This window comes from Bos indicus, chromosome 7 (genome assembly GCF_029378745.1).
Source record: "Bos indicus isolate NIAB-ARS_2022 breed Sahiwal x Tharparkar chromosome 7, NIAB-ARS_B.indTharparkar_mat_pri_1.0, whole genome shotgun sequence".
NCBI lineage: Eukaryota > Metazoa > Chordata > Mammalia > Artiodactyla > Bovidae > Bos > Bos indicus.
Window position 1 is genome coordinate 10,460,518 of NC_091766.1, and position 16,531 is coordinate 10,477,048.

At 40.8% G+C, this 16,531-nt stretch overlaps 2 protein-coding genes across 2 annotated transcripts in view; both read left to right on the forward strand.

Moving 5' to 3' along the window:
• LOC139184054 (adhesion G protein-coupled receptor E2-like) overlaps positions 1-16,531 on the forward strand; it is a 1,114,856-nt gene that overhangs the window by 970,368 nt on the left and 127,957 nt on the right. The window lies entirely within an intron of this gene.
• On the forward strand, positions 1,025-1,960 carry LOC139183864 (olfactory receptor 7A17-like). Its single transcript, XM_070792166.1, has one exon. The coding sequence runs from the start codon at positions 1,025-1,027 to the stop codon at positions 1,958-1,960; it is 936 nt and encodes a 311-aa protein (XP_070648267.1).

The window sequence follows — 16,531 nt, forward strand, 5'->3', positions numbered from 1 at the left end:
TCCTGTATGCTTGCTTTCTTTCTCATCATACCACTTGTCCCCATCAGCAGTGATAGATAATCTTATGTTTGCGTATATATTTTTCAACCAGTGGATTGTAGGGAGTGTTGCTTTTCAACATCTTATATTCATAACCTAGGCAGTGGTGAAAATATGGTCATACTACAATTTACATTCCTGAAATAGATGGGTTTCTCATTAAAACTGTAAAATTCATCCTGTCCTCTTAGGGAAAAAGCTGATTGGGAAAGCAATTTCATATCAGAAATGGTATAGGGGAATTCATTAAAGAAAATCAGATCCATGCAACAAATACAAAAATTATTTTTTTATATTTTTTAATTTTTTTTTTTACTTTACAATATTGTATTGGTTCTGCCACACATCAACATGAATCCACCACGGGTGTACGCATGTTCCCCATCCTGAACCCCCTCCCACCACCCTCCCCATACCATCCCTCCGAGTCATCTCAGTGCACCAGCCCCAAGCATCCTGTATCGAACCTGGACTGGCGATTTTGAATCAGTTCTAATGAGGTGGATGAAACTGGAGCCTATTATACAGATTGAAGTAAGCCAGAAATAAAAACACCAATACAGTATACTAATGAATATATATGGAATTTAGAAAGATGGTAACGATAACCCTGTATGCGAGACAGCAAAAGAGACACAAAAATTAATTTATTGACTGCAAAGTATACATTATATAATTTAGAATATGTAAATAATGCAAGTTTGTGTGAATATTGGTGCTTCCCAGATGACTCAGCAGTAAAGAATCTGCCTGAAATGCAGGAATCACAGGTTCGATCCATGGGTTGGGAAGATCCCTTGGAGAAGTGCATGGAATCCACTCGAGTATCCTTGCCTGGAGAATTCCATGGACAGAGGAGCCTGGCAGGGTATAGTCCATAGTGTTACAAAGAGTCAGACACAACTGAAGCAACTTAGCACAAACACCCTCACATATTTGTATTAGTCATGTTATTTCCTTCTTTCCTAGAAGTTACTTCCATCATATGCAACCAGGCAATGACACATGGATTTCAGGATTTCTTCTTCTGAGATTTTCAGAGGAACCAGAAGTGCAGCCTCTCATATTTGGGCTTTTCTTATCCATGTACCTGCTCACTGTGTTTGGAAACCTGCTCATTATCTTAGCCGTCAGTTCAGACGCCAACCTCCACACCCCTATGTACTTCTTCCTCTCCAACCTGTCCTTTGTAGACATCTGTTTCACCTCCACTACCATCCCAAAGATGCTGTGGAACATCCAAACCCAGAATAAAGCTATAACCTATGAAGGCTGCATCACACAGATTTATTTTTTCACCCTCTCTGCAGTGTTGGACATTTTTCTCCTGACCGTGATGGCCTATGACCGCTTTGTGGCCATCTGCCACCCCCTGCACTACACAGTCATCATGAACCCCCGGCTCTGTGCACTTCTGGTTCTAATGTCCTGGATCATATGTCTCCTGAATTCCTTGTTACAAAGCTTAATGGTATTGCGACTATCCTTCTGCACAAACTTGAAAATCCCCCACTTTTTTTGTGAACTCAATCAAATGATCCAACTTGCCTGTTCTGACACCTTTCTTAATAACATGGTGATGTATTTTGCAGCTGTCCTGATGGGTGGTGGTCCTTTCACTGGTGTCCTTTACTCTTACTCTAAGATAGTTTCTTGCATACGTGGAATCTCATCACTTCAGGGGAAGTATAAAGCATTCTCTACCTGTGCATCTCACCTCTCAGTTGTTTCCTTATTTTATTGTACAATGCTAGGGGTGTACCTTAGCTCTGCTGGGACCCACAGCTCACGATCAAGTGCAACTGCCTCAGTGATGTACACTGTGGTCACACCCATGCTGAACCCCTTCATCTACAGTCTGAGAAATAAAGATATAAAGAGGGCTCTGAAAGCATTCTTTGTGAAGCAAACTACGAAATGATTAATTGTCAGAATACTGAGGAAATGCACCTGATAGCAGAAGACAAAGCTCCAGAGTCAGAAATTTTGATTATTTAATCAGATTGTTAAAGTAATATTTTTCTCTATTTATTTCCTAATGTTTTTTCCTTGACCTCAACTTCTTTATAAGGTTTAAATAACTGACTTTATCAACCTTTCTGCTCTCTGATATCCAACAGCTTTGCTCATTGCTGTTTTCATGTTTTCCCAAATTTAGTTTCAACCATGGCTCAGAAATATTTGGAAATCCCTATTTACCTAATGAAACAACATTTTAGAATATTTCATATTATATACATCATATTAAATACTTTTTCTGTTGTTTTACTACTGGAATTGTCATACATTATAGTACTCTGATGAAAAAAGGTACAACTGATGATGAAAGCAATTTATATAAGTTAATAATGGAGGAAAATCTGAGACCACTTTTTGCCTTTTTATCTAACATTTCTTTCTATAGCTCTACCTTAACTGATCCTACTTACAACATCGACTGTACGTCAAGGCTGTGTATTGTCACCTTGCTTATTTAACTTATATTCAGAGTACATCATGAGAAACACTGGACTGGAAGAAGCACAAGCTGGAATCAAGATTGCAGGGAGAAATATCAATAACCTCAGATATGCAGATGACACCACCCTTATGGCAGAAAGTGAAGAGGAACTCAAAAGCCTCTTGATGAAAGTGAAAGTGGAGAGTGAAAAAGTTCGCTTAAAGCTCAACGTTCAGAAAACAAAGATCATGGCATCTGGTCCCATCACTTCATGGGAAATAGATGAGGAAACAGTGGAAACAGTGTCAGACTTTATTTTGGGGGGCTCCCAAATCACTGCAGATGGTGACTGCAGCCATGAAATTAAAAGACCCTTACTCCTTGGAAGGAAAGTTATGACCAACCTAGATAGCATATTGAAAACAGAGACATTACCTTGCCAACAAAGGTTCGTCTAGTCAAGGCTATGGTTTTTCCTGTGGTCATGTATGGATGTGAGAGTTGGACTGTGAAGAAGGCTGAGCGCCGAAGAATTGATGCTTTTGAACTGTGGTGTTGGAGAAGACTCTTGAGAGTCCCTTGGACTGCAAGGAGATCCAACCAGTCCATTCTGAAGGAGATCAGCCCTGGGATTTCTTTGGAAGGAATGATGCTAAAGCTGAAACTCCAGTACTTTGGCCACCTCATGCGAAGAGTTGTCTCATTGGAAAAGACTCTGATGCTGGGAGGGATTGGGGGCAAGAGGAGAAGGGGACGACAGAGGATGAGATGGCTGGATGGCATCACAGACTCGATGGACGTGAGTCTGGGTGAACTCCGGGAGCTGGTGATGGACAGGGAGGCCTGGCGTGCTGCGATTCATGGGGTCACAAAGAGTCAGACACAACTGAGCGACTGAACTGAAATGTGTTAAAGCTGGCCACTTGGTATTATTCTCCTCATTAGAGTTCTGATACTCTTTTTTTTTTTCTTTTTCTTAATTCAGTGTCCAAAATGCTAACTTTAGTCACTGGCAAAATTATTATCAAATACATTTCTGTAAGAGGAGTATTTATTATAAGATAAACTTTAATAAATATACTGACCTAATATGACCTTAGATTCATAGATGACCTTAAAAAAGATGAAGATTTTTAAATCATATACTGAGCTATTTTGCAAAATATTTATTTTTCATACTGTACATTTATTCACTGGAATATGGACGTTTTGGGTGTTGGTTAGTTGTGTTTGGGTGTTAGTTGTTTGGGTGTTAGTTAGTTGTGTCCAACTCTTGTTTGGGTGTTAGTTAGTTGTGTCCAACTCTTTTGTGACCCCATGGACTGTAGCCTGCCAGGCTCCTCTATCCGTGAGATTTCCCAGGCAAGAATGCTGGAGTGGGTTGCCATTTCCTTCTCCAGGGGATCTTCCCAATCTACGTCTCCTGCTTAGCAGGTACATTCTTCACCACTGAGCCACTTGGGAAGCCCAGAATATGGAGAACTGTTGTCCATAGAATAGGGCTTTTATATATGTGTGGAAATTTGATTGACACTTTTTAGTTTTATTGATGTATTATCTTTTTACCACTTCAAAATGTTTAATGCTGCCTATAGTATGACTCCTTCTATTGCTATAAAGGAAATATGTCCCCTCTCCTACACTTTTTCATGAACACTAAAGTGATGGTGGATGAACATTATCAATGTCACCAATTATATGTTTCCTTTATGCACAGGAATTTTTTCATGTTTATTTCCAAAAAGTGACTCAGGAGAGCATGGATTCCTATCAATTCACATGAATGAAGAGCACTAGTATTCCCACACACACATGCATGTCCTTTCAAGTGCTTCTGGTGACCATAAGCACTTTATAATAGTCATCTGAAATGACAAAATAATCAAGAGTACTGTCTTCAAATATAAGAAAAATACCAAGAATAATCAGCAGATTATTGTCTTCATTCTTACTTCTATTCACTTTGCTAATTGTATCAGTTAGCTGTTGCTGCATAACCAGCTATCCTAAGAGCAAATGATATAATATAATTCCGTTCTTACCAAATGATAATATATGATGTGATATGTATTACACATATATAATTGGAGCTCCACTGCTCTCTTCTTGAGTATAATAGTGAGCTAGGAGAATTTACATCTGTTTCTAAGGTTTGTTAATAATACGTGTGGTCAGGTTGCACTTCTTTCTACAATCAGTTTATCATATTTTTGTACCTAGGTTCATATTTTATTTTAGAAAAGAAAAAGTATCAAATGTGAATTTAATTTATCTATATCATTCCTGTATCTATATGGATACCATTTGTTTCTTCCCAAGTAGAAGAGATACCTCCGATCACTGCCCAGTCTGAATCACCTACTAGTCCTCTAGATATTACTCTGGTAGATTCATTGTTACATTTTCCCTTCTGTAAAGTGTATTGGGCTTTAATTTAAGTATGACACAATATACACTATACATAATTAAAACATACAATTCAATAAATAAAAAGAGCCATACCAAAATTACAGTACCTACTTCATGTTTCCATTTGTATATAATTCAAGAACGTCCTCAATAAATTTCAGTCTTTTTATGTTACTCTTAAAAATATAACATTTCTGAGCCTAAATTTTCTTATTTCTAAATGTCATGTAGTACTGTAAACATAACATCAGGCAAATATTATATGAAATAAATTAAATGTGCAGACATATTTTCTCAGGCCCAAAGAAAATATTCAAAAGAAAGTTGTGTGCATGTATATGTAAATTCCTTTATATAAATTTTATTGCAAATAAACATACTCATACATATTTGTACACAAAAACAGACTCCTGATCTCATATTTTGTCTTTAAAGGAAACTTGGAGAGGATTAAAATGTAAAAAATGAATCTAAAAATTAACATGAAATAGAAGAGTGTAGAAATTTACACAAAGATTTAAAGTAAATGGTATAAATAAATTTAAAGGATTAATGACTTTCTTTACTTAATGTCTCAAAAATGAGAAATCCAAATCACATTTACATTTGTACATGATAAATATTCTACTGATTAAAGAGACTGAATATCTCCAAATTAATTTTTGATTTCTTCTTCTGCTTAAGATGGGGGTCACAACATTGAATGCCTTTACAGGGGAAGCTAAATGAATGAACTGAGACACTTAATATCAATTTCCTCAGCAAACTTTTATTAGTTAAATGTTTGTATTCAATTCCCAATGCTAATTTTAAATACCATACTAGTGATAGAAAGCAAACATGTGTATATGTCTTTTCTTATTTTTGGTAAATGTCTTTATATTTTTATTTATTTATTTTTTTTTGCTGGCTCAATATCTTTGTTTATTTTTGATTAACATTTTACTTTCTTTCATTTATTTTGTTTATTTATTTTTTTAAATTTTATTTTATTTTTAAACTTTACAATATTGTATTAGTTTTTCAGTATTTTTAATTTTTATTGGGGCAGAGTCACTCCACAATGTTGAATTAATTTCTGCTATACAGTGAACCCCAACCCTAACCCTATACAGCAAAGTGAATCAACCATATGCATATGTATATCCAAGGAACTCTACTCAATGCTCTGTGGTGACTTAAATGGGAAGGAAACACATATATGCTCTTACAATTCTAGGGTCAGAAGCCTGAAATGGGTCTCATTGGCTGAAATCAAGAGGTTTGAGGGGTGTGGCTAAAATGGCAGAAAAGAATGACCCTGAGTTCATCTCCTCCCATGGTAAAACCAAAACTATAATTCACAGAGCAGCTATTGATAAGAACTATCCATGAGAAGACCAGCCAAAATGATTTTCATGACTAAAGATATAAAGAAGAAAACACAGCACAATGAGTAAGAAGGGAGGAATGCAATATATACCCAAGATTTCATTTCCAAGGAGGAGACTCACACAGGAAGATAATCACAACTTCAGAGATTCTCCCCAAGAGTGCTGGGTCTAAGCCCCACAACAGGCTCCCCAGACCAAGAGTCCTACACTGGGAAGACAAGTCTTCAAACCATCTGGCATTGGAGTTCAGTGGGGCTTGCATATTGAAGAGTCAGAGGGCTACCGAATAAAGATTTCCCTCTTAAAGGGTGCATGAAAAATCTCAGTTGCTTTGAGACAGCACAGTTCAGTTCAGTTCAATCGCTCAGTCATGTCTGACTCTTTGCGACCCCATGGATCGCAGCACGCCAGGCCTCCCTGTCCATCACCAACTCCCGGAGTTAACTCAAACTCATGTCCATTGAGTTGGTGATGCCATCCAGCCATCTCATCCTCTGTTGTCCCCTTCTCCTTCTGCCCCCAATCCCTCCCAGCATCAGAGTCTTTTCCAATGAATCTGTGAGACAGTGCAGAGACAGTTATTTGAGAAAAGACTGGGTCAGATCTACATACTTAACTTGACAAGCTTCTCAGATAGTCAAGAAACTCCTGGGACTGGCCTTGAGGATACAGACACCAGCAACAGTCATATTGGGGACCTCATTCTAACATGAGGACACTGCTGCTGGCAAACACCATTTTGGAGCCCTCCCTCTAGCATTCTAGCACAATAGTTTTACCTATCTGCCAGTGAACTAGACCAGTCAGCTTCAGCCTCAGATCCAGCCACCCCAGGATTTGGTTCTGCTATCTAGTAGGCCTCACCAACCCCAATAATCCCTGGGTTTTGAAGCCAAAAGAACTGTTTGTGTTCTGTTTCCCTAGGAACTCTGTACAACTACATGTGCCAGGATCCAGACCTCCACACCAGCAGCCTGGTATTAGCCCTGGAACCACACAATCAGATACGCTGGAACCAGACCATATAATTCTAAAATTTGTGTGTAAACACAAAAAACCCTACATAGCTAAGGCAATCTTGAGAAAGAGGAAGAAAGTTGGAGGTAACACACACTTTGATTTCAAACTACACTACAAAGTCACATAATCAAAACAGTATGGTTCTGGCTCAAAACAGACATATTGATCAATGAAACAGAATACAGGATCCAGAAATTAACTCACACTGGTATGGACAGCTAGTCTATGGCAAAGGAGACAAAATGTACAATAAGGGAAAAAAAGCATTATCAGTAAGTGGTGTTGGAAAGTAAGACAGATAAATGCAAAAGAATGAAATTGGACTACTGAGAAATCAGACCATGTACAAAAATGAACTCAAAATAGATTAAAGACATATGCAAAATCTGAAAGTATAAAACTCCTAGAAGACATGGGCTGTATGCTCTTTGAATCTTGTCTGAACAACATTTTTTGATCTATTTCTTGGCAAGGCAAATGAAATAAAAAATAAACAAATTTGCACGGTGAAGAAAACTTTCAAGAAAATGAAGAGGTGTGCTACTGTGTGTGTTGTGTGTTTCTGATTAGTTGTGTTTGACTCTGCGATTGTAGCCCACAAGGCTCCTCTGTCCATGGGATTTCCTGGCAAGAATACTGGAGCCAGTTGCCATTTCCTCCTGCAGGAGATCTTCTCAACACAGGGATTGAACCTGCATCTCCTGTGTCTCCTGCATTGCAAGTGGGTACTTTACTGCTGAGCTACTAGGTGAGAGAAGGTAATTGCAAATGATATATCTGAAGAAGAGTGGATAGCCAAAATATAGAAAGATCTCACTTAACTTAACATTTAAAAAATAGTAATTAAAAATGGGCAGAAAGCCTGAATTGGCAGTTTTCCAAAAAACATACACTGAGGCCAACAGGCATATGAGAATATGTTCAATATCAGTGCATGTGTGCTAAGTCGTTTCAGTCATGTTTGACTCTTTGTGACCCCATTGGCTGTGGCCCACCAGGCTCCTCTGTCCATGGGATTCTCCAGGCAAAAATACTGGAGTGGGTTGCCATGCCCTCCTCCAGGGGATCTTCCCAACCCAGAGATCAAACCTAGGTCTCTTGCATCTCCTGCCTTGACAGGCAGACTCTTTACACCTAGTGCAACCTGAGAAGTCAATATCAATAATTACCAGGAAAATACAGATCAAAACCACAATCAGATACCACTTGACACCTATTAGAATGGCCACCTTCAAAGAGACAGGAAATAATAAGTATTTTGAGGATGTGGAGAAAAGGGAATCTTTGTGCCCTGTTTGTGGCATTGCATATTGGTACAGCCATTATAAACAACAGTATGAAGTTTTCTAAAAATAATTAAAAATAGAACTTCTAGGGAGAACAAGATGGCAGAGGAGTAGGTGGATGTGGAGTACATCTCTCTCCATGGATATATCAGGAATACACTTTCAGACACAGAAGTGCACACATAATACCAATTGAGAGCGGACAGGAGTACATGACCGATGGGAAAGAATATATACAACCAAACAAAACTAGGTAGGATGAAGGAACTAGGGGGGAAATAGGAGTGTTAGTTGGACTGGACCTGCCCTTGGCTAATTGGGGAACTGAAGCAGGGGTCTGATCCCCAAATCAGGACAATTGTCTGAGTCAGAGGAGAAACATTTAAGGCTACAAGTGAAACAGCTGATCTGTTGCAGCCTAAATGGAATGAGAATCATATAGTTCTTGCCACAGCCATACATACCCTGCAGAGGGATGCAGGTCCCCTGGAAGGCACAGCAGCTGGGAGCTGGAGTTTAGGGATTGTGGAGCAATTCTAGGGCAAGGGCTGCTATTGACTGCAGAGAGATGGATCAAGCAGATGTGAGGGAGGAGATTGTGGTGGGAAATGCCTGTGGAGGAAAGCCAGGCAGCCATGGAAGTAAGGCGATACTGCTAATCAAGCATAGGGGGTGGAGCCATCACCATAGCCTCTCTTTCCCCACATGCCAGTATAGGAGGTGAACAATAGAGAGGCTGGCCCATCGAGAGCCTGACCCACTGAACTACAGAGTAGGACCCCATCCAGGATACTCTTTTAAGTGACTGATGCACAGAACTACAGAGTAGGACCCCACCCAAGGTGGCCCTTTAATTGCCTGACGTCCCGATCTACAGAGTAGGACCCCAGCCAGGGGAGCCCTCTAAGTGCTTAAAGGGTTGATACTATGGAGAAAGACTGGCCCAAGAGGCCTTCTGATTGCCAGCTACAAGAGGCTCAAAAAGACTATGATAGGGCCTTAATTCCTGAACTGGAGGCAGTCCATGTCCCTGCACACTTGGTGCTGCCAGGGTCCCCGCAAGCCAAGTAGCTGTGCTACCTTCATGCTCAACCCTTACTGGGGCAGAGCTGTCACAGCCAAAAAAAATCTTGCGTCTACAGATGCAGGGTGGTTTTGATCATGTCAGACACTTTGCGACCCTGTGGACTGTGGCCTGCCAGGCTTCTCTGTTGGGGAGGTCTCAAGGCAAGAACACTGGAGTGTATTGGCTAATACCAGTTGCCATACCCTTCTAGAGCACTATATTTCCTGCTTCCCTAGCCACCAACTCCTCTGAGTTACCTGGTGCTGCCAGAACCCCTGCTATGCAAGCATCTACACCACCTCCTCTCCTGGCTCTCACTGGGGTAGACCCAAGTCCTCCAGGGCAGCCTCAGGAGCAAACCCCGGTGGACGACCCACATGCAGAGGTGGAAACAAAACCATAATTGAAACCCAGGTGCAGTGTGTCTAAGGAAGAAGACCTCAAACCTTCCCACCAGCTGTACAAGCTGCAGATTAAATCCACATGACAACTAGTCAGACTCTGTGTCTATGGAATATATAAAAGGACCTTGAGACCTCCCACAAAAGAAAATGCACTAGTTCTGATAGCTGTGGACATTGGAGGCAAGAACACACAGGAGTAGAACCAGATTCGAATCTGAGCTGCCCCCAAGAGCAGTTCCAGAGACCGGCACAGTGTTGGAGGGCATCCTAGGGAACCGAGGTGGACTCTGACTCGCAGAGAGGAAAGGACACTGACAGCAGTGACTCAAGAAAAACATTTATTATTCTTGTTTTCACTTGTTCTGTAGAGTATTTTGTATTTTTTTCTTTTTTTCTTTTTATCCCCCTCTGCTGTAGATACCAATTTTATTGGCACTATGAAATCTAATCTTTGCCTCCATCACATTTTTTATTGTTGTTATCTACCTCTGCCTCTAAGTTGGGTTTTCACAGTTCTGTAAAGTTTTCCTTTTTAAAAAATTTTCTTTCTTCTTCCTTGTTTTCCTTAATTTTAATTTTTTAGACCTATTACGTTTTTCTACAATTATTCCTCTTTTTGCTTTTCCTATTATTCTTTTCCCCTTGCAGTTAATCTTGAATGTATATAAATCTTCTTCATCTACCTCTATTTAACTTTGCATATCTATTCTCTCTTTTTTTTCTGTCCTTTCATTTCAATATATTTGTTAGTTTTGCTTCATTGTTTTATTCCCAACTTAGCACCTTGATTTAGTTTAGTTCTCCAGCTTGTGCTTTACTTAATTTTTATCTTAATTGATAAATATAATTTTAGATTTCCTTTGATCACCAGGTCAAGCTACTGTACTTTATTTTTGTTGGACTGTTTTGATTTTGCTTATGGGTTTATATGTATATGTGTATATGCCATTATTTTAATTATTCTTTGCCTGATTTTGTAACTGCCATTTGTCTGGGATTCATCTTTGGTTTCTCATTTTGGGACATTTATTTTAATCTCACATAATGCCATAACAAACCAATTGTGGAATCTTTGTTCCTGACCAGAGATCAAGCCCTGAGCCTTCGAGGTGGGAGCACTGTCTCCAAGATCCCAGACTATCAGAGAATTAGCCCTAAGGAGTATCAAATAGTGACAACTCACACAAAGGAAACCACTTGAATACAAGACCCAGTATCACCCAACCACCAGTAGCATTCTGTGCAGGACACCTCATCTAAACAACAAACAAAACAAAAATACAAACCCAAACATCAGCAGATAGAATTACCACCTCACTCAGCCATGCCCATCAGAGGAAAAACAAACAAACAAAGAAAAACTCAGCACAAATCTCACCCCATACAAAGCTTACACAAACCACTGGACCAACCTTAGGAGGGCAGAAACCAAAAGGAAGAAAGAATTCAACCTTGAAGCCTGGGAAAAGGAGACCTCAAACACAATAAGTATAAAAAAAAATAATGAAAAGGCAGACAATTACCACACAAATGAAGAAACAAACTAGAAACACAGAAGTCCAAATAAATGGAGAGGAAACAGGTGAACTACCTGGAAAAGAATTCAGAATAATGATGAAAGATGATAAAAATAAAAGATGAAAAAAAAAAAAAAAAAACCTTGAAAACAGAATGGAGAAAATTCAAGAATCAATTAACAAAGAACTAGAAGAATAAATAATAAATATGCAGAGACAAACAACACAATAGCTGAAATTAAAAATACTCTAGAAGGAAAAATATAAATATCTAAAAATATCTAAAGCAGAAGAGAATCAGTGAACTGGAAGATAAAATGGTGAAAATAACCTCTGAAGAGCAGAATAAAGTAAAAAAATGAAAAGAAGTGAGGATAATCTCAGAGACCTTTGGGATAATGTCAAATGCACCAACATTTGAATTATAGGGGTCCAAGGGGGGCGGTCCTAAGATGGCAGAGGAATAGGATGGGGAGACCACTTTCTCACCCACAAATTCATCAAAAGAACATTTAAACGCTGAGTAAATTCCACAAAACAACTTCTCAATGCCGGCAGAGGACATCAGGCACCCAGAAGAGCAGCCTATTGTCTTCAAAAGGAGGTAGGAAAAATATAAAAGACAAAAAAAGAGACAAAAGAGGTAGGGATGGAGCTCCATCCCAGGAAGGGAGTCTTAAAAAGAGAGAAGTTTCCAAACACCAGGAAACACTCTTACTGCCAAGTCTGTGCCGAGCCTTGGAACCACAGAGGGCAACATAACCAGGAGGAAAAACAAACAATTAAAACCCACAGATTAGGAGCCCAGTGGTAACTCTGCCAGTGGAGAAGCAGCGCAGATGCCTGCACCTGCCACTAGCAAGCAGGGGCTGGGCAGGGAGGCGCGGGCTGCACTGCTTAGAGTAGGGATCAGGCCTGAATGCGCCAAGGGTAATCACAGCGAATTAATTTGGGCTAGCAAACCAGCCTGTGGGATAGCTACCACGTGAAAAGCCCTAAGACACCGCCAGGCCCGTGCACAGAACAAAGGCCTGAACAGAACTAGCCGGTTGCAGTCCATCCCCCTCCAGTGACAGGCAGCCAGGGCCGGAAGGGGGCAATCGCAGCCCCAGAGAGACATTATTTACCTAACTGCAATCAGGCTTCTTTGCTATCTAAGACTTCTTAGGGTTCTGGACAGTCATCATCTGCCTGAGAAGGTGCGCTGGTTGTACACCCAGAAAACTGAGCAGCAGGGACAGGAGAGGTGATAAGTTGCAGTGACTGTGCTCACCAAACACCTCATCACCCGAGCTGCTCAGATCTGGGAGGGCAAAAAACGCAGGCCCAGTGGGGTCTGCACCTCTGAGGACTACCCGAGTGCCTGAACCTGAGCAGCTTAGACCTGGGAGGTGCATGCAGCCCAGGGCTGGCCTCGAACGGTTCTCAGCAGAGAAAACTAGAGCCTGAGCTGTGTGGGCAGGGAAGGTGTATGAGCCATGAGTGGGTGCAAGCCCAGTGTGGCTGAGACTCTGGGAGCACACGCCAGTGTTATTTGTTTGCAGCGTCCCTCCCTCCCCACAGCTCGACAGAACAAGTGAGCCAAAAAAAAAAAAAAAATGTGTTCACCACTGCACCCCTTGTGTCAGTGTGGAAATCAGACACTAAACAGACCAGCAAACAGAAAGCTAAAACCGAGGGAACCACCTTGGAAGTGACAGCTACAATAGATTAAAACCTGGTAGTTAGTACAGACTACATAGGAAGGGGACTGTAGATCTTGAGAAATATAAGCCAGACCAAGGAACTATTCTAGTGGAGGTGATGGAATTCCAGTTGAGCTATTTCAAATCCTGAAAGATGTTGCTGTGAAAGTGTTGCGTGCAATATGCCAGCAAATTTGGAAAACTCAGCAGTGGCCACAGGACTGGAAAAGGTCAGTTTTCATTCCAATACCAAAGAAAAGCAATACCAAAGAAAGCTCAAACTACTGCACAATTACACTTATCTCACACACTAGTAAAGTAATGCTCAAAATTCTCCAAGCCAGGCTTCAGCAATACATGAACCATGAACTTCCAGATGTTCAAGCTGGTTTTAAAAACACAGAGTAACCAGAGATCAAATTGCCAACATCTGCTGGATCATGGAAAAAGCAAGAGAGTTCCAGAAAAACATCTATTTCTGCTTTATTGACTATGTAAAAGCCTTTGACTGCATGGATCACAATAAACTGTGGAAAATTCTGAAGAGATGGGAATACCAGACCACCTGACCTACCACTTGAGAAATTTGTATGCAGGCTAGGAAGCAACAGTTTGAACTGTACATGGAACAACAGACTGGATCCAAATAGGAAAAGGAGTATGTCAAGGCTGTATATTGTCACCCTGCTTATTCAACTTATATGCAGAGTACATCATGAGAAATGCTGGGCTGGAAGAAGCATAAGCCAGAATCAAGATTTCCAGGAGAAATATCAATAACCTCAGATATGCAGATGGCACCATGCTTATGGCAGAAAGTGAAGAGGAACTAAAGAGTGTCTTGATGGAGGTGAAAGAGGAGAGCAAAAAAGTTGGCTTAAAGCTCAACATTCAGAAAACAAAGATCATGGCATCTGGTCCGATCATTTCGTGCAAAATAGATGGGGAAACAGTGGAAACAGTGTCAGACTTTATTTTTTTGGGCTCCAAAATCACTGCAGATGGTGACTGCAGCCATGAAATTAAAACACGCTTACTCCTTGGAAGAAAAGTTATGACCAACCTAGATAGCATATTGAAAACAGAGACATTACTTTGCCAACAAAGGTCCGTCTAGTCAAGGCTATGGTTTTTCCTGTGGTCATGTATGGATGTGAGAGTTGGACTGTGAAGAAAGCTGACCACCAAAGAATTGATGCTTTTGAACTGTGGTGTTGGAGAAGACTCTTGAGAGTCCCTTTGGACTGCAAGGAGATCCAACCAGTCCATTCTGAAGGAGATCAGCCCTGAGATTTCTTTGGAAGGACTGATGCTGAAGCTGAAATTCCAGTACTCTGGCCACCTCATGTGAAGAGTTGACACATTGGAAAAGACTCTGATGCTGGGAGGGATTGGGGGCAGGAGGAGAAGGGGATGACAGAGGATGAGATGGCTGGATGGCATCACTGACTCGATGGACGTGAATCTGAGTGAACTCCAGGAGTTGGTGATGGACAGGGAGGCCTGGCGTGTTGCGATTCATGGGGTCGCAAAGAGTCGGACACGACTGAGTGACTGAACTGAACTGAACTGAACTGACTGAAGAAACTATCCGAAAATGAACTGACCCCATATTGCCCACAATAACACCAGAGAAAGTCCTAGATATATTTTTACTATTTTTAGTATCATTCATTTTTTAACTTTTGTTTAATTTTTAAGTCCTCTGTTGCTCCTTTAATTTTCATTTTTATAACCTACTAATACTTTTCATAAAAAAGACTATTTTTAAAGCAAACTTCATATATATATTTTTAATAATTTTTGTGACTTTTTTTTCCTTCTTCTTTTCTATAATATTGTATTTTTGAAAATCCAACCTCTACTCTAGAATTTTAATCTTTGCTTTTTGGTATTTGTTATCAATTTTGTACCTTTAAGAACCTAATCTTCATACCAATTTTTACTTGGGAGCGAGATTACTGGCTTGACTGTTCTCTCCCCCTTTGGACTCTCCTTTTTCTCCACCAGGATGCCTCTGTCTCCTCCCTGTCCCTTCTCTTCTCTACCCAATTCTCTAAATCTCTGTCTGTTCCAGACGGTGGAGAACACTTAGGGAACTGATTACTGGCTGGATCTGTCTCTCTCCTTTTCATTCCCCCGTTTATCCTCCTGGCCACCTCTGTCTCCTTCCTCCCTCTTCTCTGTATAACTCCATGAACATCTGTGAGCGGTCCAGACTGTGCAGCGCATATAAGGAACTGACTACTGGCTAGCATGCTCTATGCTCTTTTGATTCCACCTCATCTCATTCAGATCACCTCTAAGTCCCTCCTCCCCCTTCTCTTCTCCATGTAACTCTGTGAAACTCTCTGGGTGTCCCTCGCTGTGGAGAAACTTTTCATCTTTTACCTAGATGTTTTATTAACAGTGCTGTATAGAATGAGAAGTCTTGAGACTACTGTAAAAATAAGATTGCAAACCAGAATCAGGAGGCTTAAGTCCAAATCCTGAGAACATCAAAGAACTCCTGACTCCAGGGAACATTAATCCATAGGAGCTCATCAAACGCCTCCATTAGATCAGATCAGATCTGTCGCTCAGTCATGTCCGACTCTTTGTGACCCCATGAATCGCAGCACGCCAGGCCTCCCTGTCCATCACCAACTCCTGGAGTTCACTCAAACTCACGTCCATCGAGTCAGTGATGCCATCCAGCCATCTCAACCTCTGTCGTCCCCTTCTCCTCTTGCCCCCAATCCCTCCCAGCATCAGAGTCTTTTCCAATGAGTCAACTCTTCGCATGAGGTAGCCAAAGTACTGGAGTTTCAGCTTTAGCATCATTCCTTCCAAAGAAACCCCAGGGCTGATCTCCTTCAGAATGGACTGGTTGGATCTCCTTGCAGTCCAAGGGACTCTCAGGAGTCTTCTCCAACACCACAGTTCAAAAGCATCAATTCTTCGGCGCTCAGCCTTCTTCACAGTCCAACTCTCACATCCATACATGACCACTGGAAAAACCATAGCCTTGACTAGATGGACCTTTGTTGGCAAAGTAATGTCTCTGTTTTCAATATGCTATCTAGGTTGGTCATAACTTTCCTTCCAAGGAGTAAGCATCTTTTAATTTCATGGCTGCAGTCACCATCTGCAGTGATTTGGGAGCCCCCCAAAATAAAGTCTGACACTGTTTCCACTGTTTCCCCATCTATTTCCCATGAAGTGATGGGACCGGATGCCATGATCTTCGTTTTCTGAATGTTGACCTTCAAGCCAACTTTTCCACTCTCCACTTTCACTTTCATCAAGAGGC